Source organism: Prionailurus bengalensis, chromosome E2, assembly GCF_016509475.1.
Source record: "Prionailurus bengalensis isolate Pbe53 chromosome E2, Fcat_Pben_1.1_paternal_pri, whole genome shotgun sequence".
In the NCBI taxonomy this organism is placed as follows: domain Eukaryota; kingdom Metazoa; phylum Chordata; class Mammalia; order Carnivora; family Felidae; genus Prionailurus; species Prionailurus bengalensis.
This window is the reverse complement of record NC_057352.1, coordinates 14,573,621-14,601,502: the sequence shown is the minus strand read 5'-3', so window position 1 is coordinate 14,601,502 and position 27,882 is coordinate 14,573,621. Positions and strand designations below refer to the sequence as shown.

At 56.1% G+C, this 27,882-nt stretch overlaps 2 protein-coding genes and 1 long non-coding RNA gene across 3 annotated transcripts; 1 reads left to right on the top strand and 2 right to left on the bottom strand.

The window, feature by feature from the left end:
• Positions 1 to 62: 62 nt before the first annotated feature.
• PRX (periaxin) lies at positions 63 to 15,942 on the bottom strand. Its single transcript, XM_043598885.1, is given in 8 exon segments — positions 63 to 3,284; positions 3,287 to 3,968; positions 4,608 to 4,804; positions 7,662 to 7,818; positions 9,823 to 9,948; positions 10,072 to 10,170; positions 10,254 to 10,297; positions 14,534 to 15,942. Coding segments are annotated over 8 exon segments (4,365 nt in total). The 5' UTR covers positions 14,577 to 15,942; the 3' UTR covers positions 63 to 267.
• On the top strand, positions 9,218 to 13,940 carry LOC122494045. Its single transcript, XR_006300092.1, has 3 exons — positions 9,218 to 9,344; positions 13,095 to 13,232; positions 13,810 to 13,940. It is a non-coding gene; the product is annotated as an uncharacterized LOC122494045 (long non-coding RNA).
• Positions 15,943 to 20,582: 4,640 nt separating the features above from the next.
• Positions 20,583 to 23,888, bottom strand: SERTAD1 (SERTA domain containing 1). Its single transcript, XM_043598884.1, has 2 exons — positions 23,735 to 23,888; positions 20,583 to 21,661 (listed from the first exon to the last, which is right to left on the bottom strand). Exon 2 carries the CDS (start codon positions 21,659 to 21,661, stop codon positions 20,930 to 20,932), a length of 732 nt encoding a protein of 243 aa, XP_043454819.1. The 5' UTR covers positions 23,735 to 23,888; the 3' UTR covers positions 20,583 to 20,929.
• Between the last annotated feature and the right edge of the window lie 3,994 nt (positions 23,889 to 27,882).

The following is a 27,882-nucleotide window of genomic DNA, read 5'->3' as shown; positions in this document are numbered from 1 at the left end:
CCTGTCCCCCGTCCCTCCCCAACCCACCCCCCTACACGCACAGAGGAAACAGAACACAAGCCTACCTCTGGATTATTTTATTCACATGGCTTGGCAAGATACAGGCAGTCCAGCCAGTGAGCCGGGCAGGAGGCCTCCCCGGCCCTCTCCCGGTCAGTCACCCACCTCCCGGCCCTCTGAGGGTTAGTGCTAGTTATGTCACACACAAAACGAGGACGAGGCAGGGATGGGAAGATGGGAGGCAACTCTCCCTCGGCCCCCGGGGCTTCAGATGACAGCCTGCGCCCCCTCCATCCTGGCAGGGCCTGGAGCCCCTGTCTCCGAAAACCCTACGCTGGGCAGCCGGACCCGGAATCCACCCTCCTCCCGGTCCCCACTCCCACTCCGGGTCTTGGGGCTTAGGGACACCCGGGGGAAGCGGAACTTGGGAGATTTCTCCCCGCCAGGGGACTTGGGGGCTGCGTCGCCCTCCTGTCCCCGAGAGGCCTTGGAAGGGGTGGACAGGCCCACGCGGGGCAGGCGGACTCGGACTCTGCCTCGGCGCCCGGGGGCCCCTTCCCCGCCGCCCTCCTCCTCCTCCTCCTCGGGGCTGGGGGAGCCTTCCCCAGTGACTGCCTCGCTCTGGCTGAAGCCCACTCGGGGCAGCCTGAGTTTTGGGCTCTTGGTCTTTTCACCCTCTTCCACGCCCTCCTTGGCCCGAACCAGACCGAACCGGGGCAGCCGCACCTTGAGCTTGTGTCCGGCATCCCCCTCGCCCTCTGCCACCTGGTACTCGGCGTGGCTGCCCACAGCAGGTGGCGAGAGCTCCACGTCGGGCAGCGAGAGGCGGAAGGTGCGCTCGGCCCCTGGGGGCTGGTCTCTAGGCCCCTCTTCCCCAGCTTCGGCCCTGGCCCCCAGTGTGGGCATCTTCAGCCTCAAGCCACCCTCGCCGGTGGCTGCCTCCCCAACCTGCGCCTCCCGGCTCAGCCCCACGTCCAGCTCAAGCTGGGGCACCGTCACAGCAGGCATCTTGAAGACGCCCTCACCTACCAACAGCTCACCACCTGCCACCTGGGCTCCAGGCAGAGACAAGGTCACCTGAGGCACCTGGACCCTGTAGCCTGCTGTGCCCTCTGCTGAAGGGGCTGCACCCTTGACCTGCTGCCCGGGGGTGGCACCCAGGCCGGCCTCCCCGAGGCCGGGCAGCTCCACCTGGGGCAGGGAGATACCCAGGGGCATCCTCAGCCCCCCTTCCTGGCCCTCGGCACCTGCCTGCCTGGTCGTGGATACTTGCAGGCCTGGTAGCCGAACTCCACTGACGGCCACTGCCCCCTCGGCGCCCCCGTCCTCCTGGGCCCCCAGGGTGACCAGCTCCACTTCGGGGATCTTAAGCTGGCCAGCCAGGGACTCTGGCTTTTCTCCGGGGCTGCCACGCCCGCCCTGGATCTCAGCTTCCTTCCCTCGAGCCAGCCCAAAGGAGGGCATCTTCAGCTTGGACGCCTTCACCTTCCTGTCCCAACCCCAGCCCTTGCCCTCCAACTCAGCCCCCCCTGACACTGCTTCTCCCGCCTCAGTGTCCCGGCCTTTGACCCCAAACTTGGGCAGGGCAAACCTGGGCCCCTTGAGCTTGACATCAGCCCCGGCCACCTCCACCTTGCCCGTGGGCAGATGGGCATCCAGGCTGAGCTGCGGGATGGACAGATCGAGGGCGGGCAGGAGGCCTGCCTCCCCTGCCCCTTTGGCCTCGGCCTCAGTCCCCGCTCGGGCCTTGGGGAGTGAGATGGCAAACTTGGACACCTTCAGCTTGGTGGCTCGCCCAGCCCCCTCAGCCTCCGCCTTGGCCACTTTGGGCCCCGAGAGTCCAAACTTGGGCAAAGAGAACTTGGAGGAGGGCTTGGCTTTCATCTCCATCGCCTCTAGCCGCCCTTCCTCCACTTCCACCGTGGGCAGCTGTGGAGTGACGATTTCAACGGAGGGCATCCGGAAGGCCACTTCCCCGACCCCTGCCGCTGCCCCGGGGCTCTCTGCCCGTTCCACCTTGCCCGCTTCGGCTGCTGGGACCTGCCCCTCCAGGCTGAGGGCCCTCGGCAGGTCTAGCTCCACCGAGGGCAGTGAGAGAGAGGGGACACCCACCCGAGCCTCGGCGCCCGCCTCTGGCTGCAAACAGGGGAGCGTTACCAGCTTCCCTGGGGCCTCAGCCCTGGCCTCGTCTGGCTTGCCTCGTGGTGGGGACTCTGCCCTCCCCAGCTTGGGCATGGTCATCTTGGGCATTTTGAAGCCAAATTCCACCGCCTCTGCCTGCTCGGCTTTCAGCCGTACCTCCGGAGCCTTGGGCAGCTTCACCTCGGGTGCCTTTGGAAGATGCACATCTGGGACCTTCGGCACCTGCACTTCCGGCAACCGCATCTCGGACACCTTTGGCAGCTGCACCTCTGGCAGGTGGACATCAGGGACGGCCATCTCCGGCACCTTGGGGAGTTTTATCTCGGGGAGTTTTACGTCAGGGACTTTCATCTCTGAGACCTTGGGCAGCTGCACCTCTGGGAGTCGCACCTCGGGCACGGCCATCTCAGGCACCTTCGGGAGTTTCATCTCTGAGACCTTAGGCAACTGCACCTCCGGGAGTCGCACCTCGGGCACGGCCATCTCGGGCATCTTCGGGAGCTTCACTTCTGGGAGCTTCATCTCCGGGACTTTCGGGAGCTGTACTTCTGGGAGCTGCACCTCGGGCACCGCCATCTCGGGCACCTTCGGGAGTTTCATCTCGGGCACCTTCGGGAGCTTCATCTCTGGGACTTTCGGGAGCTGCACCTCCGGGAGTCGCACCTCCGGCACGGCCATCTCGGACACCTTCGGGAGCTTCATCTCGGGGAGCTTCATCTCGGGGACTTTCGGCAGCTGCACCTCTGGAAGCCGCACCTCGGGCACGGCCATCTCTGGCACCTTCGGGAGCTTTATCTCTGACACTTTGGGGAGCTCCACCTCGGGGAGCTGCACGGCTGGAAGGGCTGCCTCGGGCACCTTCGGGAGCTTGACGTCAGGAGCCTTGGGGAGCTTCACCTCCGGCCCCTTGGGCATCTTGACCTCAGGGGCCGAGACCCCAATGCCAAAGGAGGGCATCTTGATGGTGGGCAGCTTCAGCTTGCTCTCGACAGCAGCTTCAGCGGCAGCGGGCCGGGGCTCCAGGAGAGAAAGCCCAAAGGTGGGCATTCGAAGTCTGGGCCCCTTCACCCTGGCCTCGGGGCTGGCCTTGGCCACCTTGGCCTCAGCGACTTCCTTCGCTCGAGCCCCAAAGCGGGGAAACTGAGGCGGGGCATCTTCAGGGCCACCTCAGGTGCCTCTCCTCGGGCCTCCACCTCCGCACCCGGCAAGGCCAGGTCCACCCCTACGGTGGGCGCTGCCACGTCCAGGGTGGGCACCGTCACCACCACAGCCCCTTCCCGAGTCTCCAGGCAGGGCAGCGTGGGCAGAGCGGGGAGCGAGGGCAAGGCGGGCAGCTCCACCTGGGGGACCTGGATCCCTAGGGCTGCGGGCTCCACAGCAGGTGGGGCTGGGGCGCCTAGTCCAAGGCTTGGCAGGTGGAGGGCCACCTCTCCCAGCCCCTTGGGGGCTGAGACCTGGGGGACACCCACCTCGGCGCCAGGCAGCCGGGGCCCAACCAGCTCCACCTGGGGGGCTGTGAAACGGGCTCCTGCTGCCACCTCAGCCTCCACTTTGGCTTTCCTTGGGGGAGGAGCGGCGGCGGCCAGCCGGGCCGCCTGGGCCTCTTCCGCCACTTCCCGGACGCGCAGCCGAGGCAGCTGGAGGCGCCGGCGGGCGGGGGCAGCTGGGACAGGACCCTTGACAGCCTCAGCTTTGAGGCCCCGACGTAGACGGGAGAACTTGGGAAAGGAGAATTCGACGTCAACAGGGGCCAGCTCTGCAGGGGCCCCCAGGGCCCCGGGTACCACCATCTTCTTCTTCTTCACAGGGGACAGACTCTGGATGTTCTGGGGAGAGAGGAGAGATGCGGGAGGCGGTGGGACAGTGGGAGGCTCGGGGTAGACGGGGGGATCCCCATCTGGCATTACACCAGGCTGGGGATGTGTCGGACGAAGCATCTCGTCCCCAAATCACCATCCCCACTTCCTTCCTGTCATTTCACCATTACTGGCCCCCTAAGGCAAAGACTTTCATTTAGCATCTGACAATGAGTCAACAGGAGTGTGGGAACTGGGACCCAAGACTTCTAGGTCCTCATCCAGGATTCTCCCCAATACCTTCATTGTAGAAATGGGGAAACTGAGGCCCAGAAAGGGAAAGAAACTTGTCCAGGGTCACTCAGCAGTAAGTGAGCAGCACTCAGGTTTGAACCTGGCCTCCCTGGTTTGGAGTCCCTTCGGTTCAGGACCCCCGGCATGCCTAGAGCTGCCTCCTCTCCAAAGTGGGTGAAGGTCTGAGATGGGCGGGTCTCCCTCCCCAGGGAGGAGTTTAGGAGTGGGGAACAGGAGGCAGAAGGTGGGATTAGAGTTGGGTTAGTGACAAGACAGAGGGCAAGGCTGGCCCAGGGTGTGGAAGAGTGGGGCTCACGGCGCAGAGACTGGATCGCTGGGGCAGCCCAGAGCCGGGACCGGGCTAAGCACGCGTACCAGCTTGGCCACCTTGGCCCGTGGGCCCTTGATCTCGTAGCCAGCCACGGTCCCAGGCCGCAGCGCCAGGTCCCCGGTGGGCACAGTGCGCTTCAGGCAGAAGGAGACCTTGTAAGGCTCGGCACATTGCAGCAGGCGTAGTGCGTCCTCGTACTTGAAGTTCTCAAAGAACACTCTGGCGCTGAGCAGCTGGTCCCCTGCAGGTGAGGCGGGAGATGGGCAGGGCGTGGGCTGGGCATCCGCTCGGCTCCATCCAGGCCTGGTCCCACCCACTTCCCTGGAGCTAGCGAGGCCCAGCCCCAAACCTTGGCCCCGCCTATCCCGCCCACCCCCAGCCCAGAATTGAGACGCAAAGTTCCTCCCAGTTTAAGGTGCAGACACTCAAGCGTGAAGCCCCGCCCCATGGCCTTAGCTCCGCCTCCCCAGCAAATCCACACCCATTCAAACCACGCCCGTTGCTTTCCACCTCCCTCTCCCATTCTCACCTTTTAGACACTCGACTTTGTTCCCTTTACGTAGAGAACAGGATCAGAAAAGAACTTCTAGAAATTCCCACCCCCTTACTCACCCCACCCCCCCACCTGCCCCTGTGGTAATTTACTCCACCTGTCCTCACTTCTCCCCCAGGTCAATCTTTCCACCACATTTTCAGGGACATCCTCGAGCAATTCTCCCCTCTCTCCCCACATCATCATTTTGTCCCTCTCTTGTATGTTATTCTCATCAGCATACCATTACTTTTCCCATAAGAAAAGTTGTCTTGACCTCACTCCTGGAGCTCCTGCTCCACACATCTGTTCGCCTTAATGGCAAATGCATTGAGTTATCCAGCTGCATTGTTTCCACATCTCCAGTCACACTTCTGACACCCCCTTCCAGAACCTTGAGCTGCTCCTCTCAAGGTCCCATATCTCTGTGTAGCTAAGTCCAATGGGCAAGTGCCAGACTTCATCTGAGTGGACCTCACAACCTTCGACCTAACTTGACTCTCTCCCTTTCATCCACTTGTTTGGCTTGGCCTCCAGGGTGCCACATACCCTCTACGAGACAGGCCCCCTTGTGCCATGCACCCTCTAGAACCTCCCTGGAGGTTCCTTCTCAGACTCCTGGGACGGCACCTTCCCATCTCCCGAATCTCTTAAAGACACACTGCCCCAGAGCTCAGGCTTGGGACCTCTTCTCACCTCTATCTACATGCTACACGTACCTCTTTAGGAAGCTCATCCAGATTCAGGAGTTTAAAGAACAGAAATGGGCTGACAATTCCCAAGTGTATGTCTCCAGCCCAGCACTCTCCCCTCCATCCAGGACTCATATACCCATTTACCCCTCCACATCTTCACCTTGGTATCCAATAGATACCCCTCACTTTACAGATCCAAACTGCAAATGTGGTCTTACCCCAAGCAAGCTCCAGCCCCAGTGTTCCCCATCTGTGGAACTGCCAACTCCATCCTCAGGTCAAGAATCCCTGGACACATCTTTGACCCCTCTCTTTTCATCATACCCATATCCAGCCCTGAAGGCTCCTCCCCTTCAAAATACATCCATAATCCAAACCTTTCTCTTCAACTCCATTATCACTGTTTTGGTCCTCAGCATCACCATCTTTTACCTGGATAATCAGAGTAGCCTCTTTATTTTATTTTATTTTATTTTATTTTATTTTATTTTAGTAAGCCTCTGCACCCAATGTGGAGCTCAAACCCATGACCCTGAGATCAAGAGTCGCATGTTCTACCAACTGAGCCAGCAGGTGCCCCAGAGTAGCTTCTTTGTTGGGCTCCCTGCTCCCCACCCTGCTGCCTTCAGCCTACTGCTACCACAGCATGCTATTCAACACAGCCAATCATGTTCCTCCTCCACTCACAACCCTCCCAGATTAAAAGCCAAAATCCCCACCATGGTCTATATAGCACTCTAAAAACTGCCCTTTCCTTACTTCTCTGGCCTCCTTTCTTACTCTCCTCTTCTCTAACTCTATTCCATCCACACTGGCTTCCTTGCTTTCCCTCCATCAAGTTAGGCACACCCCAACCTTGGGATGTTTGCACTGGCTGTTCTCTCTGCATGGAATGCTCCTCCAGATGGACACAGAGCTCACTCCCTGCGCTCCACCAGGCCTTTTCTCCCTTCCTGGCTCACCCTATTTAAAAAGACAACTGTCCTGCAGCACCTGGGTGGCACCTGGGTCAGTTGAGCATCCAACTCGTAATTTGGGTTCAGGTCATGATCCCAGGGTCTTGGGATCAAGCCCCGCGTCAGGGTCCACGCTGAGTGCAGAGCCTGCTTAAGATTCTTTCTCTCTCTCTCTCTCTCACTCTCCCTCCCTCTGCCCCTCTCCCCTGCTGGCTCTCTCATGTGCTCTCTCTCTCTAAAAGAGAAAAGAAAAAAAATATAACTGTCCTCCTGGCACCCATAGCACAAATTGCCTTCTAACTTACTATGTATTTTACAAACTTTGCTCAAATATGTCTCTCCCTACTAGAAGGTAAGCTCAAGTGCAGAGAGTTTTGTTCACTGCAGTAGCCCAAGTCCTAGAATAATATCTGGAAATAGCAAGCACTTAGTAAATAGTTGTTGCATGAATATACCACATCAGCCTCATCCATGTCACCTAAAACATCCCTTACTTACTAAGCTCCCCTCCACACCCCTCCAAGTTGTTAACTCCACCTCTTTTCTCCAGTCCCAACAACAAAAATAATAACTAGTGCTTACATGGTGCTATGTGCCACTTAGCGCTGTTTTCAAATACTGACTCATTTAATCCGAGTCATAGCCCTATGAGGTGAGTACTAAAATCATTCCCACTTTCGAGATGAAAAAAACCAAGGCACAAAAATTCACAAGCTACTAAACTGCAGATCTGGGAGTCAAACCGACACAACGAACCTCCAGAGCCCGCTCCGAGCCACTGCAAGGCCTACACACAAAGCCCCGCCCCAAGCCCTTCTCCCCGCCTCCTGGCCGCCAGCCACGCCCCGGACCAAGGGCCCACTCCTAACCCCGCCCCCTCAGGGATGTCCCGCCCCATGCATCCGCCCCGCCCACCTTCCTGCAGGCTGAGGCTCCTGGCCGCGGGGGAATCCTCCCGAAGCTCGCGGACAAAGATTCCCTCCTTGCCGCCACCTGCTACGTTGATGCCGCTGACCCCTGTCTGCGCCTCCGTCTCCACGATGATCTCCACCAACTCCGCCCGCCTCAGCTCCTGCGGAGGACGGCGAGGCATCGCATGGGGCGCTATGACCGGACCTCACCCAGAGCCCGGCATCGCGCTTAAAAAACGACTCTTAAACGCGTCCTCGAGTTACAAGCCCCTAGGCGCGGCTCAGGCCGGCCATGCGGTCCCACCCACTCCGGCATCTTCCCTTTAAGGAAGCGCGAGGGCCGCCTGATCTCTCGGAACCGCTGCAAGGCTCAACGGTTCCGTCCACTTTTTGGCGGGGAGGAGCCCTGTGGCCGCCGTCTAAAGGGGCGGGGTTAGGGGCGGGGTTATGGAGGAGGGGCGGTGTAGGTAGGCCCGAGGGAACCGGAGATGTGAGTCAGAGGCGAGCCTGATAGGGCGGGGCTGTGCCCTCGGGGGGCGGGGCCAGTTCGGGGCGGGACTAGGGGTTTGGCGCCTAGTCAGACTGCACGCGCGGACAGCCACAGAGGAGGGACCAAAAATCTGAGAGGGGTGTGGCTAGAGAGTCATACTTGGAAGTAAGGCGGCGGTGGGATTGAGGTATGGGAAGGGGCTTTAATAAGAGCTGAACAAGGGGTGGTGTGAGAAGGGGATTCTGGGGAAAGGGCTGGACGTCTTAAGTGGTGCAGGACGGAGGAGTGAGGGTGGGACTGGGCTCTTGGAGGCTTGAATGTATGTGAGAGTGTTCCCTTTTGTGGACTCTGTGACCCCAAGACCTGCATAACGCCTTTGGGAGAGGGAATCAAGTGATGGGGGAGGGGGGGTGCGTGGGTAATGAGCGGTGGACTAGCAGACGTGGCGTTCCTGGTATTCACTGTAAATGGTGCTGCCCTGGCCCCGGCCCAGCGACGCACTCTGGGATTCACTTCCCGGCTTAGAAGAGGCAGTGACTCTCACCTCAGTTCCACAACCATCTTAGAACTCAATCTGCTGTGTGTCTCTAGGCAAGAACTTTGCCCTCTCTGGGCCCATTTCCCTACTGTAGAGTTAGGTAACATGGGTGTACCGGGAGGAGTCTCTGTGAGCTGAGCCCTGAAGCAACAGGGATCTGAGAGATACTCTAATGGGCAAGGGCATCAAGGCTGGTATAGTCGGGTTGAGCATAGGGCTTGGAGAGGGGAAAGCAAGTCTGGGCCCAGCAGTGGTCCCGGGACTAGAGAGCTGGGAGGAACGTGTTGTAACGGCAGCAGGGAATGGCATGCCCATCACCACCACCCTGAGGGCCTGGGCTAAGCATTCTATGCCCACCATCTCATTTCAGCCTCCCACAGCTTGGACAGACTCAAAGGAGGACAGCAAGTAAAGAGAAGCAAAGTGATTCGCCTAATGCCGCACGGCAAGTTAAGCGGCTGGGCCTGAACCCCAGGTCTGTGACCTCAGAGCCCATAGGCTGGCCTGGAGGCAGTGGCCCTGCCCTTAACTCCCTGCCGGCCATCCCTCAGCTTCAGCTTGGCTCCTGTAAAAGCGGACCGGCTCTATGCCTAGCATCCCCTGGAAGCAGTTGGTACCAGTCCTCTATCTCCTTAACAGTGACCACAGCTAACATTCAGGTAGGCTTCCTGGATGCCAGGCCCTGTGCACATGGCTCAAGAGTGAGTCCTCAACACCCTTAGAGGTGGGGACCATTGTCCCATTTCACCAATGGGGAAGCAGGGCTTGAATGGTCAGGTCTCCTGTTTAGAGCTAAACTGGTAAGGTTGGGACTTAAGCCCATGGGCTCAAAGCTCATGCATTTAACAACCCCTCTACCATCCTGCCTACTTGTCTTTAGCCCGTTATTACTATAACTCCATGATCCCCAGATGAATGAGCTCCTCTGACTCTTAGTCTGTCCCAGGCACTGTGCTAAGTGCTTTACATATGCTAATTTTTTCCCCTCACAGCGACCTATAAAATAGGCACTGTTGCTATTTCTATTTCACAGATGGGGAGACTGAGGCACAGAGAAATCAGGAAGTGTCCGTCTTCCAGCTGCCTTAGCCTGTGCAGCCCCATCACCAGGCCCCATAAGTCCCCCTTGGAACTCACCTCAGCACTCCGGCTCCTGGCCTCCATGGCGCTGCTGGGAGTCACCTGGGCCCCAGGCTCCTGCTTCCTCTCTCCCTTCTGCTGCAGGACCAGCTTCAGTTCTGCATGGAGCAGCTGCCTCTGAGCCTGTGGGGGGCAGGGGTGGAGGCTTGAGGCTGGGAAGGGATGAGAGAAGGAGGCTGGGCATGGAGGGAGAGGTCAAGATTGGTATCCGAAGGAGAGCAGGGCCCCCCACCCCTGCCCTCTCACCGCTGCCTGAGCACAGGCACCCCCTCCTAACAGGAGCCCAGCCTGGGGTACTGCGCAGTCGTCGGCGGGGCTCGCGCCCTTCCTCTGGGGTCTTGCTGCCTGCCAGGAAGAGACCAGGGCATGAGGCTCCAAGCAGGCCAGGGAGGGACAGGGAGGGGCATGTGGCACCGGCCAATGCTCACCTCAGGATCACCTCCAGCTCCTTGGGCCTCCTGGGTCCGGGGCTCTAAGAAGAAGAAGGTGAGCATTACCATCAGCTGACCCTACCAATTGCTTCCTACGTGTCTGCCCCTTCCTGCGTGCTGTCAATATTCTATCCCCATAGCGCAGGCAGGGAGACTGAGGCTTAGAAGACCTTTTTACAGCAAACAGTAAAGCCAGAGCTGACTCCTAGGACTGTCCGACACCAGAGCCACTCCACCAAACACCGGGGCTGAGCGAGGGAGCCAAATTCAGTATAAACCCATCCTAACCACTCCCACGTACTCCCTGTGGGCAAATCACTTCATCTCTCTGTGCCTCAGCTTCCTCGTCTAGAAAATGGGGGAGAAGGAGAGCACCTACTTTGTCAAATACGTTAGCAAATATAAAATTCCAGGTACATGGAGGGGCTTCAGAAGCACTTACTATCATTGTTACTAAGAGCTTCCCGTGGTCCCGATCTTGTGTCAGATGTCCCACAGGGGTCATTGCACATAAACCTCAGAACACTCTTGTGAGGTCAAGACAATCGTTGAGCCCATTAACGGAAAAGACACCTGAGGCTGGGAGAAGGGAAGCCATGCACGGATGGTCACAAATGGCTAAGCCAGGACTTGAACTTATCTGAGAGTTCCAGACTCTTCTACGGATGATAATAACCAATGGGTGTTGGAGTGGTTACTCTTCATCAGCCCTGTGCTCCTCACTGCAGAAAACCCTAGGCTCTCAGAGAGGCCAAGGACCTTGCATAAGGTCACACAGCACAGTGAGAAGGCGGCAGTACTGGGATTCCCATGCAGATTCCCCAACAGACCTTTCTGGGGAGTGGATACTGTCTCTCTACCCCTCCTCATGCCAATGCTGGCCTTGTCCTCCCAGCCCCCACCTGGCATGCCAACCCGCCAACCCCCACTCTACAGGGAAAGGTCAGGCCTCACGCGGCACATTCCCTCAAACAATGGCCCATCTGCTGGGCCCAGTCACATTCCGCCCCTGCCCACCCACCCCCAGCCGCACAATGGCTCTTCATAGCCCACCACTGGCCAAGATAGAGGACACAGGGACCCCTCAATGCTCCAGCTGTACCCACTCCACTGGCAGGCACCCCACAGTAGCAGAGGGCCCCTCTCTGGTGCTCCTAGGAGTCCTGGTCTCCATGGCCTTCCCCAGGCTCCCCTCTGAGCCCTCAGCTCCCACATCTGTGGCATTTCCTCTGAACTGGACCCAGGGCTGGCACCCACAAGTCTCAAAATCACCCTGAATGCGGTGGCTGTTTTAGAGTTGGAAACTGAGGCTCAGCGTGGGGAAGTGACCTGTCTGGGGTCACACAGCCAAGACCCTGCCCTTGACCCCCAACTCTGTAACTGAACTCGTATTGGTGGCTCTGAGCACTGGAGGAGCCCAAGCAGCAAAACAACTGGGGAGGGCATGGGGATTGAGGGTGCCCCGAAACGGGCATTTTTAGAAGGACCTCTCTGGTGCCGACTCTGGGCTGGGCAGGCACTTTACAGATGTGGCCTCAGTACCCCCACTTTACTTACGAGAAAATTAGGGTTAAGATATCACAGTGACAGGATATGACGGTAACAGACAACTTGGGTCTGCAAGACTGAGTCCCTGACACAACGTAGCATCCTGAGCTGGAGGTGGGAGAGCCTGGTACGTGTAGGAGGTGGTAGAGATGGAGGGGAGGCTCTCCTGGACCGCAAGCTCCCGGTTTCAGGCCAGGGCAGCGAGGGTCACACCCAGAGGCTGGCACAGGAAGCTTAGCTGGGGCGGGAGCAAGAGAGAGTGCCCTCCTTCCTCATCCCTGCCTGGGACAGCCGCCCAACCCAGGTTATATTTAGCCTAACTGTGCCCTTCCTGAGCCACCAACCCAGGTCCTGGCATGGGGTGGGGGTGGCTTCGGAAGGAAACCCCGTCCACCCCGGGCACTCTCTGTTCCCAGCCCTACCCATCCCATTAGGCAGGGGAGGGGAGGGGGAGGTTCCTGGGGGTCCCTGACTGTGTTAGGGGAAGATCTATTGGGGTTCCCCCGGTGAATCAAGTCCAGGCAGGGCCTCCCAGGTGCCAAGAGCCATTCTTGAGTGGTTCCTTTGGCACTCCCCTGGCACATTCCTGAGCTTCTAGAATTCTCGGAGTCCCCATTTCTTGAGCACTTACTATGTGCAAAGATCCTTCCCTACCTTGGCTCATTAAATCCTCACAATACCTCCCAGAGGAAGGTGCCACTTAGATTCCCATTTACGATGCCGCCAATGCCCTTCAGAGTGGCTGGGGTGAGTGCCTGTCATTTGGGCCCTGGGCCCTTCAGCTGAGCTGGGCCTGCTGAGGAAACCCCTAGATTTGCCCCTCTGTACCCTCTTCTCCCCATGGCTGGTGCCAACCCCATTTAGGAGCTCTGCCTACCCAGAGCCTCAGCTTCCCTAACTGCCAGTGATCTGGTGCCCTCAGCAGTGGGAGTGAGGAGTTGACCGGACTCATCCTGGCCCCTAGACCATCTGTGAGGCAGAGGGGGAGGCGTGCTGGCAGGGGCCTCCCAGCTCCCTCAGTTAGCCCCCGCTCTAACATTTCTCAGGTTTGAATACTTGGGCAAAGTATTTCACCTCCCGGGGCCTCAGTTTCCTCATCTGTGAGATGGAGCCACTAAGAGTGGCTTTGAGGATTCACAAAATAACAGCAGGTGCTTAGAATATTCCTGGTATAGAGTAAGTGCTCAGGTAATATACACTAGTCTTTGACAGCAGTTGGAGGGTAGGCTGTGCATCTCAAGTGTGTCGTATCCAGGTTTTGCTAACCAGTGGCCCCACTTTCTCTCTTAGCCAAGGGGAACTCTGGGTGAGGGACAAAACCCAGCTCAGGCACCTGCCTCCTACCAACGGGATCAGTGCTGCCTCCCCAGCACCCTATTCCAAGCACCAAAAAACCTGCTCCACCCCAGGCATCCTGCCCAGCTCTTTGTAAGCAGCAATTCATTTACTCTCCACCAGCCCATTTCACAGATGGAAAAGCAGAGGTACAAAGGGTGCAGCATCTTGCCCAAGACTGCATAGCCAGAAAGAGGGGAACATTGAGATTCGAACCCAGGGTCTGGCTCCAAAGTCTGTGCCTTTAACTCCTACACCACACTGCCTCCTGAGCCCAGGTACCCTCCCAGTATCTGCCAGCACCTGCCAGCACCTCCCAGGACCCTGGGTCTCATTCCCTTGGCTTCTCAGCCTGGCCAAGCATCGGGTTAGACAGGCTGATCTCTTACCCCTAAGCCTCCAGACACCTCGAGAGCTCCCAGTCCGTCTGCTCAGCCTCAGCCCCAGGCTGGGGGGGAAAAGGAATGGGGAGGGGGAGGAGGGAGAGACCCCAGCCATTGGCTGCTGAGGCATGACATCACCAGGGAGTGGGTGGTGGGGAAACAAACATCCCTGGCCCCCCCCCCCCCCAGCTACATCCACAGGCAAGGGGGTGGGGAGCCATAAGACGGCTCAGACAGGCTGTGCGCCCTGGACTGGGCTGAGACCTTCACCAGGAGCCTTGTTCCAGGGACTTGGACGTTGCTCCCGCCACTCGGAGGCTGATCACCCGACAGGCATTATTTCCTGGTTCCAGACCCGGGCATGGCCCCACTGGTTCCAGGGGCCCCTAAAATAAACTCCTTCTACTCCTCCCGATCAGTTTGGGTTCAGATCCCAGTCTAGTCACCTACTCGCTGTGCCACGGCATCTTTCTGGGCCCCCTTTTCCTTGTCTCTAAAACAGGGGTGATAAAAAGCGCCCACCTCATGGGGTTGTTGTGAAGATGAGATGCGTTAAAAGAGGCTAAAAACTTGAAAAAGTGCCTGGCACAGAGTGAGTGCTCCTTATAAGAATTTTGCATTATTAGTCACACATATTAGGGGGCCGGCTAGACTTGTTGGGGGAGGGGCTTTTGGCCTGGGCACAGGGGACCCCCACCTCTCTGTTTAATGGAGTTTCTGTGCTGGGGGACACCCATCATGGGCTAAAGAATGTGCTGGGCACCCAGAGCTCTGCTCCCAGAATCCAGGGTACACGGGGAACACATTAGGCCCAGAGACCCTGCAACTCTCTTCTGTCCCCTTCATAAAACAGACAAGGAGGCTCAGAGAGGGTAAGTGAAACCCAAAGTCACCCATAGCAAGTAATTGGTAGCCCCAGGATTTGAACCCCGACCTGCCCAACTCCCAAACCAAGGCCCCCAGGCCTCACCCTGATCCCTCAGCCCCCGGCCCCAGCCTGCCCTGACTCACCAGACCCCGGGGGGCGGCACAGAGAGCACAAGTACCCCCACATGCCCCTTGCACCCACCCGGCCGCTGGCTCCGATGCTCCGGGCTCTCTGAGCCCAGGCCTGGGGCCAGGGCTGGGATGAAACTGGGGATTACCCCCAAAATGCATGTCAGCAGCTTCTGTCCCATTGTCTGGCCAGGCACGGCCACCAGGCCTTCCCCTCAGTTGTCAACCTTGCCCCTCACACCAGCCCCCTGGCCCCTCTGTGGACCTGTACCCCTCCCCACCACACCGAGAGCTTGGGGCCTACTTCCCTGAGGGCATGGGGACCCGGCACAAGTTGGCAGGATCCCAGAATTCTAGGGGCCTCCCCCCTTCTCTCCAAAATGCCCCCTGCCCACTCTCAGCCGCCAGGGAAGGCAGGAATGTGCTGAGCTCTGGGAAATGCCATCCAGGCCTGGCAGCCACCAAGGGTTGGGGTGTGGCCAGAACCCTGCCAGAACCCTTCTCCTGGGAAGGGAGGAAGGAATGGGGCTGCTGATGGTCCTGAGGAGCCCCTCACCCCAGTGCACTCTCTCTCTCTCTCATTGATTCATTCAACCACTCACCTGTTCATTTATTCATTCAACAAACATTCACAAGCCCTTGCCAGCAGCCTCTTTGCTGGGCATTGGAGATACCGACAGACTTACATTTACCATGTACCATGGGGTGGGGGTGGGGGGCAGGCTCAGGAAAGGATTCCTGGAAGGCGTGACCTCTGAAGTCAAACTGGATGGTGGAGAAGCGGGGAGTCAGGTAAAAGTGTAGGAAGGGTCTTCCAGGGAGAGGGGACAAATGCAGGCAAAGTGTACCAGAGGGGAGAAAGGGAGCAGTCTTTATCCAATGTCAGCAGTTAGTGAGTCCAGCCCTACGCTGGATGGTGCCGGGGACACAGTGTGACTGAGATAGCCCGGGCTTGCTTTCACAAAGTTCACAGTCCAACAGGGACACAGACCCAGCATGGCCCAGGGTTGGGGTGAGAGAGTCACAGGGAAAAAGGTCAGGGCCTTGACGGGGGAGCCCAGGAAAGGTCCCTTGCTCCAGCTTAGCAAGGGAGGTCAGGTAAGGCTTCCTGGAGGAGGGGACATGTGAACTGAGACTTGGATGACCTACAGGAGCTAGGCAAGAGAAGAGGGAGGGGAAGTTTTATGGGCAGAGGGAACAGCCTGTGAGGAGGATCTGAATCCAGAGAGAGGTCAGCGCATGTGAAATTTCTAGGAGCTGACAACTATGTCCTTCCTTGTTCATGGCTGTGTCCCCGGGCCAAACATGCCCCTTCTATCTCCTCCTCATGTATACATTCATTCAGCAGCTGTTCACAGATACCTCTTCGGTATCCAACCCTGGGCTCGGTGGTGCTTAGGACACAGCAGTGACCTTGATTTTGCCCTCACAAGACTCCCAGTGTGTGGGGGGGGTGGGGGTGGGGGGGGTATGAGGGCCGACATTAAAGAAGCGATCAGTGAAATGAGTGTATACTTACATACTGAGCTAAGCACTATGAGGGACAGATCTAGGTCTATAAGAGGGCCCTGGCACTCTGGTACTACCAGAAAGGGCAGGGAGAGCTTCCTGGAGGAAGTGACATTTGAACTGGCACCTGAAGGATATTTAGGAGTGAGTTCGTGGAGGGGCACCTGGGGGGCTCAGTTGGTTGAGTGTCCGACTTCAGCTCAGGTCATGACCTTGCAGTTTGTGAGTTTGAGCCCCGTGTCAGGCTCTGTGCTGACAGCCCAGAGCCTGGATGGAGCCTGCTAAGGATTCTGTGTCTCCCTCTCTCTCTGCCCCTCCCCCACTCACACTCTGTTTCTCTCTCTCTCTCTCTCTCTCTCTCTCTCAAAACTAAATAAAATTAAAAGAAAAAAAGTTCACGGAAGGCTGCTGGGTAGGTGGTGGGTCAATGAGAGTGGGTTCCAAGTAGAGGGACAGCCTGTGCAAGGGGCCCCTTGGAGAAATCGGGGAATGTAAAAGAGGCAGGGGAAGCTGAGGAAGCTTCCTTTTCTAGTTTGCCGTGTTTTGTCATGAACAGTGTGTCTGTGTGTCTTTGTACCTCTCTGTTCCTCTCTTTGTCTCTATCCTCATTCCTCGTCTCTGTCCCTCTCTCTGTCTCTCTCTGTGTCTCTCAATTTCCCTCACCCCAGGGGGTGTGGCCATGGGAAGTTGAGTTTAGGGGGTGGCACCAGTGTCCCGGTTCCAGCCAAGGCCACCTCAGTAAACACAGGATATCCTGTGCGGCTGGGGAAAGAGGTGGAAGCTTGTCCTCAGGGACCACCCTCTCCGATCCACTCCGAGCCAAGTGGTAGCTGGGTGCCGAGCAACACAGCCAATATCTCTCCCTCACTCACATCACCTCTGCCTGCTCCTGCCTCCCACCCTCCCTATTAAGCCCAGTCCCACTGGCCTCGAGACCCAGATGCCTTCTCCTGGGTGTCCCCCCACCAGCCCCTCTCACCCACTGTGTCCCTCTCTGGCCTCAGCGTCAACCCCAGACCTGCTTGTCCCCCCAGTCACCATCCCAAGGCAGCCCCAACTGTCCCCGTGGGTCTCCTGGTTAGAGCCCTGGGCCTTGTGTGAGGCCCCTGCCCCATCGAGGCTCATCAATCCCGGAGCCTGTCCTCTTGGTTTTCAAACCCCTCTCCCCTTCCTCCCAACCATCCTGCCACGGATGTGATGTCCCTTCCCAGCTTCCCCTCGGGGTTCCCGGCCTTTAGTCTCACCTCTGTACCACTGCGTCCACATGGCAGCCAGAGGGATTCCTTCATTTTGTGATTCCCTAGTACCTTAGCAGTAAAGTCCCTTACCCAGTGTCCCTTGCGCCCTGGCCCCCTGCAGACCCCTCCAGCCCCATCACTTACCTCACTGCTTCTCCCTCTTTCCAGACAAACCCAGAGCTTCCAGATCCTAGAAAAAGTTTTAGGGTCCCTCAGGGGCTAGCCGTTGCTTATACTGTTCCCTCTGCCTACAACACCCCCCCCCCCCCATCCACCTCGGGACAACAGCCCTTGGAGGTAGGCTGTTACTGTTCCAGTTTACAGATGAGCACAGAGACTTGAAGTGCCTTGCTTAGGGTCACAGAGCCACAGGATGGCAAAGCAGAGAGGTTCAAATGCAGGTGATCTGGCTTTTCAGCACAACCTCTGCTCAATGGCTTATTGCATCAATAATCATCGACTTGGGGCGCCTGGGTGGCGCAGTCGGTTAAGCGTCCGACTTCAGCCAGGTCACGATCTCGCGGTCCGTGAGTTCGAGCCCCGCGTCGGGCTCTGGGTTGATGGCTCGGAGCCTGGAGCCTGTTTCCCATTCTGTGTCTCCCTCTCTCTCTGCCCCTCCCCCGTTCATGCTCTGTCTCTCTCTGTCCCAAAAATAAATAAAAACGTTGAAAAAAATAATAATTAAAAAAAATAATCATCGACTTAAGCATAATTAGATTTCTGGGGGCGCCTAGGTGGTTCAGTCGGTTGAGCGTCAGACTTCGGCTTGGGTCATGATCTCGTGGTTCGTGAGTTCGAGCCCCGCGTCGGGCTCTGTGCTGACAGTTCGGAGCCTGGAGCCTGCTTCAGATTCTGTGTCTCCCTCTCTCTCTGCCCCTCCCCCGCTCATGCTCCGTCTCTCACTCTCAAAAATGAATAAATGTTAAAAAAAAAAAAAGCATAGATTTCTGCACTGGGACCGCAGGTGCTCAGTAAATGTTCCTTAAGTGCGTGAATGGGACGGGGAGGTGGGGGAGATGAGCCTTGGTAGGGGCAGAGTTCAGATCTCAGAGGAGCAGAGGACAGACACGGTCAGATTTACCCAGGCACGCAGTAGGCCAGCATACATCTTTTCTGAATAAGAGAAGGGATGAAGGGAGGGGAGTGAAGGACAGCAAGGACAACTGCCCCAGGTGTTGAGGAGAGAGGTGTGTGTGTGTGATGGGGGATCCTGAGAATGCCCCTGGAGGGGAGCTAGCCTGGCTGGGGAGTGTCCTGGCAGGAACACAGAGGCTCTGTGAAAAGGAGTAACAGCGCCAGGGCTGGTGGCTCAGCTCGGAATGGTGTGGGCCCTGGAATCTGCTGGCTGAGGTAGGGTGGCCTCTTGGGGTTGAGCCTGAGGGCGGTGGGGCACACTAGAGCCTGGGAGCCTGCGCAATCATCTGGGGGTCAGACATGGGGAGAGTAGGGGGTGGGGGGAATAGGTCCTCAGGCACGAGCTGCTCATAGACCCGAGGGCACCAGCGGGATGGGACTATAGCTGATCCAGCCCATATGGTGCTTTTGTGCAAAAGGCATACTCCTTCCCCAAGGCGTTTGACCTCCATCTGCTGGGAAACTGTTGCAGTCAATATGGAAATGAATGGTGCCTGAAACACGCATAGTAGCCCCTTAAACATGGAGTCTATGCGCAGCCCACAACCTGTGCAACTGTATACAGAGGCTCTGGGGAGAGGGGGCATCGCTGGCCAAGTAGGCACAGGGGCAGATGCCAGCATCGTTGACAGATGGGTAGGGTGTCTGCATCAGTATGCATCACAGATTGTACCCCAGTTTGGCACCCAGAGACAACGGAAACAGGCCCCCAGAGTGTTGTAAACAGAGGGCATTGCTGGCCCTACACTGGGAGATTACTTGACCACTGGACAGATCTACAGGGAACTAAGGCAGTGGCATCTCAGACCCCCAGACTGAGCACCAGGGGGCATTGCAGAGCTCAACCCACACTCTCAAGGTCTGAATCCCATTGGAGTCACCCGGTGTAGGAGTCAGGCACCCGAAGACCCTCAGCCAGGGCACCAGCTCCCTTCGGGCCATTTCCACTCCCCCCTCCCCGGGCCGCCCCATCCACTTCCAGAAATGGGCACGACTTCCTCTCCTCCTCCAGGAAGCTCCGCTCTGCCCGCCCCTTCCCGGCCCGAGGGGCCGCCGAAGCTGCCCGCCTCCCCCAGTTCCACCCCAGCTTCAGCCTCCCTAGAGCTTCCGGCCAGGGTGGAGGCTCTGGGGCCCGGCGATTTCGGTGTCCTCTTGCCGGCGTTACCCCACTGGAGGCCCAGCGGGCCTCGCAGGTCACCGTCCGGCCCCCGGCCCCCCGGCCGCCCGTGGGTTTCACCGTGCCCCTCCCCCCGCCCGCACCCGGGGCGCTGCCCTGCCCCCACAGCCGCCAGGAAGGACGCCTCCTGGGTCCCGTGCCAGGCCTCTGAGTGTGCGGCCCCTCCCAGCCGGGCCAGGAATGCGGCTGGACCGCGGGGGCGGCGCAGACACCCGGCGCGGCGCTCGGGCGGGCCCTATCACACGAGCAGTGGGGCAGGTGGCCCCAGCTCGCCAGGGCCTGGGTTTCTTCTAGAAGGAAAGCAGGACCGCCTCTGCTTTGCGGTCAAGCCGCTAAACCCGGTGGCTTTATTTCAGAGGCACCCTCCAAATTGCCCTATCCCTGCCCAAAGGCAGATTTGAGACCCCGAGTGGATTTTTTTTTTTCTTCTTAACTTGCTGGAGTCTCCCGTGCCTTTCCCCATTTTCTTGGAGAGCTGGCTCTCAAAGCTCTTTGGAGAAGCTCCATCAAGCCTTCAGCTTTGGGCTTTTATTTCTGGCTCATTCTGAAACCTCCCTTTTGCCCCTCCCCCCCCCCCCCCCCCCCCCCCCCCCCCCCCCCCCAGCCTCAAGACACACAAGTAGACTTCAGGCAAGGCCATGATTTCTGGTGGCCTGGGGCTCCTCCACTGCTACCACGACCACCATCATCATACACAATCAGGGAAACCTGGCTGAGTATGTTGGGGGGAGTTTTCTAGAGGGCCAGTTACCAGAGCTAACTCATCCGCTTACCAGAACAAGAAAGCAGTAAAGTTCATGGCTTGAAACCCACCCCCTCATGTGATGTCCTGTTGGAGCCTCAGTTTTCTCAAAATGTGAAATGGGGATAATAATAATGGCCATCTAATTTCAAAGATGAAAAGAGTGAACACACGTCAGGTGCTTAGCACACACAGTCCACGCTCAGTAAAATTTGGAGGTTATTACCTGACCCTTGCCTTAGCCCAGAGACAAAGCACACAGACTTGAAATAACCCAGGACTGGTTTTAATTTCCAGAAAATGGTGCAGTCTTGTCCCACATCACGGAAAAAGTATCCCCGGGAACGACCTCCGCCGATTCAGTCCAGCACAGGGCCTGGTCCAAATCACATTCCAGCCACCGGGCCCTGTCATCCCCTCCCAAGGGCCAGTCCCAGATTCCCCTCATTAGCCCTAGACAAGAGGACAGAGGTGAAGTTGCTCAGGAACGGATTCTGTCTCTCCAAAGCCCCTCTCTCCGTTCTAGGGAAGTTAGCTGTGTCTTTCCAAGGACAGTTAGTCCAGCAACCAGGCTCAGTTTGGACACCAAACCACCATCTCCGCTGTGGGGGTCAGCGCCCTGGCCCCGGTGGCCGCTCCAGCGCCTGTGTGCCCACCAACACGTCCAGGAGGTAGTCTAGCTGGGCCTCATCCAGCTCCAGACCTTCCTCCTTGCCAGGCCCATCCTCAGGGCCGGGTTTGAGGCCCTCAGACGCTGGTGCCCAAAGTTCGCTGTCATACATAGAGGTGTCGATGTCCTCAAACAGGCCCTCGAGCTCATCGTCCAGCAGACAGCCAGTGGCTGGGCCCAGCAGGTCCAAGGCACCCAGGCCGGGTGGGGCCCCGCCACTGGGGCGGCCCGGCGGCCCTTCGTCCACCAAGGGCTGGGGGGCCTGGCTCAGGCCCTCGATATGGCTGAGGTCCTCCAGAAGGCTGGCCATGGAGGCTGAGAGGGCAGCGTCTGAGCTGGCCAGCAGGCTGTCAGCCGCCACGCCAGGGGCCTCAGGTGGGCTGGGCACGGAGGGCAGGGTAGCTTCAGGCTCCATGGATGCCTGGATGCGCCGCAGGGTGTTCACTAGCAGCACCAGGTGCCGCAGGTCCGGCTCACTCTGCCGCAGGCTGTGGTGGAGCTTGAGCACCGAGAGGTCTAAGAGGGAATTGGAGGGCACAGCCGGGGGTGCCTGTGCCACTGCTGGGAGCCTGGGATCCAGCCACCAGGTGTCGACTGCCAAGGCTTCCTTCTCCGGCTCCTCCTCCTCCTCCTCCTCCTCCCGCTTGCGCTTCAGACCTTTGCTCAGCATCATCTGCAGGGGGTGGGGGGTGGGACGAGTCATTCACTTATAGAAAGTCCGTGGCAAGTTCAAACCCTGGCTCTGGTAACTGGTGTCTGGTGTGATCTCGGGCCAGTCATTTAACTTCTTGAGCCTGTGCTTCCTTAGGGAAACTTTAAGATAATAGAGTTGTTCTCTGGAGTAAATGAGATAATATACAAAAAGCACTTACAACAGTGCCTAGTGCACTCTATTTTTTAAAGTTTATTTATTTTGAGAGAGGGGGAGAGAGAGGTAGAGGGGGGGAGGGAATCCCAAGCAGTCCCTTTGATATCAGCGCAGAGCCTGACTCGGGGCTCGATCTCATGACCTGAGCAGAAGTCAAGAGTCAGATGCTTAACTGACTGAGCCACCCAGGCGCCCCTACATTGTAACTATTCTTATTAACAAGTACTTTTAATAGCTATTGTTATGTACTTCTTCAGTGAACCATGTGAAATGCCCAATATTCAACCTTTTTTTAACCCATGAAAGCAGCTGTTTCACATAGTTTAACCTAACATTTATTGAATGTCTATAAATCAGACAAATACATACATAAACACAGGAAATGTAGGGGCGCCTGGGTGGCTCAGTCAGTTGGGCCACCGGCTTCGGCTCAGGTCATGATCTCACAGTCCGTGAGTTCGAGCCCCGTGTCGGGCTCTGTGCTGATAGCTCAGAGCCTGGAGCCTGCTTCAGATTCTGTGTCTCCCTCTCTCTCTGACCCTCCCTCATTCATGCTCTGTCTCTCTCTGTCTCAAAAATAAATAAACATTAAAAAAAAAAAAAGAAATTTTAAATACAGGAAATGTACAGATGGTGCTAGGAAGACACTAAAAGATTCTGGGGGGTGGTCAGGGCAGGCTCCTCTGAGTAAGAGACATTTGAGTGGAGCCCTCAAGCAGGAGGAGTCAGCTATAGAAGAACCAGGGGGAGAGCATTCAGGGAAGAGAGAACAACAACAAAAGCAAAGAAAGACCTGGAGGCTGGATGAGCTTGAACTGAAAAAACACCAGTGTGGTCAGCGCACAGAGTGTGACATGGGAGGGAACAGGGTTTGGAAAGCAAGCAGAGGCAAGAAGTTGGATTTTACTGTGAGTGTCACTGAAGGGTTTTGAGCAGGGATTAGAGAGTGGTGCTGTGGATTAGGTTTCCAGAAGATCCCCCTCAGCTGCTTGGAGTAAGATGAGTGGGGAGGAGTGGAGACGGGGAAGAGCGTGATCGGAAGCCCCATTTGGAGGCTAGTGCACTCTTGGGGTGATGATGGTAGCCTGGAGTAGGTGATTGGTAGTGGACGTGGAAGGAAGTTGATCGATTCAGGATTTATTTGGGAGGCCTAGTAGACCGAGCTTGCCGGGAAATCTTGACGGGCACAGGGGGCCACTGAGAGAACTTTGAGGACCCACACTTTCCCCGAGGTAGGGGCCCCTGGAGTTCTGGACCCCAGCCCCAACTTGCTTTTTTCAGACTGGAAGCTTGCAAGGTCCAGTCCCCGGGGAGTTGCCCAACAGGACCTTAGAAGTAACCCCCCACCCTACTAAAAACGGTCCTCGCCTCCTTCCCCGCAGACCCGGGAGTTCAGAACCGCAGGAATTCTGCCCCCACCCGACTCCGCCCCCTGGTCCCGGTGCCCCCTAGCGGCGCCAGGCCGGCTTTCCCCGGGGATTCCGGCTCCTCAGACCCCGGGATCCTCGACACTGCCCCCACGTCCTGGCTGTCGCTCCAGCTTGCCGCCCAGGACCGTGCGGGCTGGGATCCCCGGAGGACTAATTCCGCCTTCTCTGCCTGCGCTCGCTTCCGGCAGGCAGTGGAGGTGGCTCCTTCCGAAGCGGCGGCGGCGGGGGCGGGTGAGTCACGCAGCCGGAGCCAGAAGCCGGCGCCTCCGCCCCCTTCCTGGGCTGCGACGTGATTCACCCAACCCGGCCGGGCGACACTTAGAGGCCCGCGCATCTCGATCCCGGGCAGCCCCGGCGCGTACCGGCAGGACCCGGGGATCGAACCGGCCGAACGACCCCGCCGAGGGTTTCCCTTCTCTCCTCAGGCCCCTTCACTTCATTTACATACCTAGCTCACCCGCTGCCAATCAGAACGAAGAGGGATCAACGCACAGCCAATCAGGAAGCGGCGACGGCAGCATCGCTCGCTCGCTTTCCTTCAGCAACCGGCGCCTGGGTCGTGAGACGCAGTTCTGACTCCGGCGCACGACTCCAGGCTCCTGACTCTCCTTAACTACCACCCACTCCCGTGGCGGCCCCGCCCTCCACCCAGGGATTGGGCCTGGACGGTGATGGGCGGAGCCTATAGAGGGAAGGTTCGAAAGGAGGGTAGGTTGGCTCCAGGGCGCATGCCCGGCTGCTGCGTGAAGGGACCGGGCCAGGTGGGGTGGCCGTTTTCCCTGCGGGACAGTAGCGGGGAGGGTTTTTTTTTAACCTCTCAAAGTGCAGGCCCCTCACTCCTGCCCATGCACTTGCCAAACCCAAACTGAGCTTCTTACACACCCAACTCTAACGGGTCTGTACTGTAAGCCAGATAGGCATGGGTTCAAATTCTAACCACTCATTAGATGTGTGTGTGACCTTGGAAAAATGCTTAACCTCTCTGAGCCACACAGTGTGTTAAATGGGCATCTTCTTGCCTACCCCTTGGGAGTTAGGAAAATTAAAATAAGTTTGTATCTGTAAGAGCACTATAGCACACTCAGCAAATGCTGGGCAGTTATATGGTGGTTATAGGCGTGGAGGGAGGGGGCAGGAGTGGATGCCACTGGAGTCACATATCCTGGGCTTCATACCCTAAGTAACTTTGTGACTTTGGGCGAGTGTTTGAATCCCCTCGGGTCTCAGTTTCCTCACCTTAAAAAAAAATTTTTTTTTTAATGTTTATTTTATTTTTGAGAGAGAGAGAGACAGAGCTCAAGTGGGGGAGGGGCGGAGAGAGAGAGGGAGACACAGAATCCGAAGCAGGCTCCAGGCTCCCAGCTGTCAGCACAGAGCCCAACGTGGGGCTCAAAACCACGAACTGTGAGATCATGACCTGAGCTAGAGTCAGATCCTTAACCAACTGAGCCACCCAGGTGCCCCTGTTTCCTCACCTTTAAAATGAGATTATTTTGAAGATTAAAAAGAATAATCCTATAAGGGCACCCGGTTGACTCAGTTGGAAGACCATGCAACTCTTGATCTTGAGAGTGTGGGTTCAAGCCCCACATTGGGTGTAGAGATTATTTAAAAACAAAATCTTTAAAAAAGGCCGGGGTTGGGGGGGACGGGGTGCCTATGTGGCTCAGTCTGTAGAGCATGTGACTCTCGATGTCAGGGTCATGAGTTCGAGCCCTTAGTAGGGCTTGGAGCCTACTTAAAAATCAATACATACATTAATTCATTAATTAATATCAAAAAAAGAGTAATCGCATGAAATGCTCAGAATGGTGCTCGACATGTCCTTTTGTTGGTAGCATTAGCGGTTGGCATAGCACAGGTACTTAATTCAAGGAGAGGGGGACACGTGGGGTTGGCTATGGGTAGACAGGAGTTTAACACTTGTCTGATAAACTGACAATGGGACTTAGCTTCTCCAAGTAGCTCATTTGCTAACTCTTCTGGAGTTCTGGGAAGAATTGTTAGTTGTAAATAAAGCTTCTGGCCAAAGTAAGCTCTAGAAAATGCTAACTATACTATTCGATTCAGGCATCAATTATCAATGGATGCTCAAACCTTAGGGTGAAAGATTAACAGGATCTTGACAGGCTCCAACACATCACCCCACAGGTTACTTGCTAACTGCAAGGGGAAAATATCCTTTTATGATGTGGAGATGTGGTTCTCACCACCTTAACCATGTAATGAAACTCTGTACCCACAAGAGAGGGACACCCCGACACTGGGCACCACCCTATATGATGCGTTAGGAAGTACACACACTCCCTGTGGAGTCTCCCTGTTAAATTTCATAAACTGAATCTCACAAAGCCTCTAGACCTAACCTTCAGCTTATAGGAGACAGAGAGGAACAAATTAAACATGAACACAATCAGACAAATACAGAATGTGGAACATCTGCAGCACAACTGTGCTGTTCCACCAACAATTCAATTTCAAGAAAACAGAAAAAGGGTTTGGTGGGGTTGATGGTGGAGGATTTTCCAGAATGAAAATTACTGTATAATTTCTTTATTACAACCAAATAAGCATATGAACCTTCACTAAATCCTGTTGGAGAAACAGCTACAAAAGATATTCACGGGGAAATCTGAATATAGACTGGATATCAGATGACTTGTGGAATTCTTAATTCTTTTTATTTTATGTTTATTTATTACATTTTTTTTTTTTTTAAGACAGAACGCAGGGGAGGGGAAGAGAGAGAGAATCCCAATCAGGGTCCTTGCTGTCCGCGAAGAGCCAGTTGTCATGGGACTCGTTCTCACATACCATCATGAGATCGTGACCAGAGCCGAAATCAAGAGTCAGACCCTTAACTGATTGAACCATCCAGGCGCCCCTGGAATTATTATTATTTTTTTTAATGTTTATTTATTTTTGAGACAGAGTGTGAGTAAGGGAGGGGCAGAGAGAGAGAGAAACAGAACTTGAAGCAGGCTCCAGGATCTGAGATGTCAGCACAGAGCTTGATGTGGGGCTTGAACTCACCAGATCTCCTGAGGTGAAGTCAGATGCTTAACCAACAGAGCCACCGAGGTGCTCTTTTTTTTTTTTTTTTTAAGGTTTTTCATTTATTGACAGAGAGAAAGAGAACCAGTGGGGTAGGGACAGAGAGTGGGAGAGAGAGACTCCAAAGCAGGCTCCAAACTGTCAGCACAGAGCCCGATGTGGGGCTCGAACTCACGCACCATGAGATCATGCCAAAATCAGAGTCAGACACTCAACCGACAGAGCCACCCAGGCGCCCCTGGAAATCTTAATTCTATTAGATGTGAAATGTTGTGTTTGTAGGTGAGTGTCCTTAATCTTAAGAAATACCGAGGTGCCTGGGTGGCTCAGTCAATTAAGCATCAGAATCTTGATCTCAGCTCAGGTCATGATCTCATAGCCCCCACCGGGGCTCTATGCTGGTGGCCCCCTGGAGCCTGCTTGGGATTCTCTCTCTCCCTTTCTCTGCCCCTTCCCTGCTTGCAAGTGCTTGCTCTCTCTCTCTCTCTCTCAAAATAAATAAACTTAAAAAACAACAACAACAAAAAACAAAACCTCCTTTCCTATTAAAAAAGAAAAAAAGAAAGAAAGAAAAGAAAAAGAAATTCCTGTTGAGCTATTAGAGGTAGAATGTTAAGATGTCTACAATTTACTTTCCAATGGTTCAGCAAAAGAAAAAATATACATATGCATATATACATATGTAGATAAAGGAAACAAAATATTAACAATTAAATCTAGATGGGAGGCTATACAGGCACTGAGAATACATCCCACCCCCCATCTTTTCTATATGCTTACCATTTTTCATAATAAAAGGAGGGTAAAATGCTAATTAGAAGCAGGCCCCTGCTAGGCAAGTTCACATAATTTCTCCCATAATCTATCTTTATGGCCTAAGGAAACAGGAGGCTCCGAGTCTCCATGTGGCTTGCTCCAGATCGCATGCTGGAGAGCTCACAGAAATCGCAAGAGCTTGATTAACCTGTATTTATTGAACACCTACTATATTCTGGGCACTGTTACAGTCAATAAGGATCCAGCAAGGATACGTGAGGATAAGCCTCACAGGGTCTCTCTTTTCATGGCTCAGGGGAGGAGGTAAACAAAGAAAAGAAATATGAAAACAAAAACATACATTGATTCACAAACATTCATGGATTGAACACCTTCCGTGTGCCAGGTACCGTGGATGATACCGCACTGATACGGCAGTAAAACTATAAAGACAAAAACCCCTGACATGAGGAGGTGGACAATACACTTAATACAATAAAGAAATTACTTAGTATCTTAGAAGGTGAAGTGAAAAGGAAAAGAATAAAACAGAGCAGGGGGAGAATAGTGAAAGGGTGCGTGGTGCGTGGTGTAGATAGGATGCTGGCTGGTGCTGGTAGGAAGTTCCTTGAAGAGGTGACGTTGAGTAGACCCAATGAAACGAGAGAGGGACTAAAGCTCTGGAACAAGAGTGTTCTGGCCAGAGGGAAGGGCCAGTGCAAAGGCCCCGAGGAGGGAGTTTGCCAGGCAGCAAGGCCAGTGTAGCCGGATTGTGTTGCCTGGGAG

What these genes read in the sequence shown, in the direction of transcription:
- SERTAD1 (XM_043598884.1), bottom strand. Translation starts at nt 21,661, where the DNA reads ATGATGCTGAGCAAAGGTCTGAAGCGCAAGCGGGAGGAGGAGGAGGAG.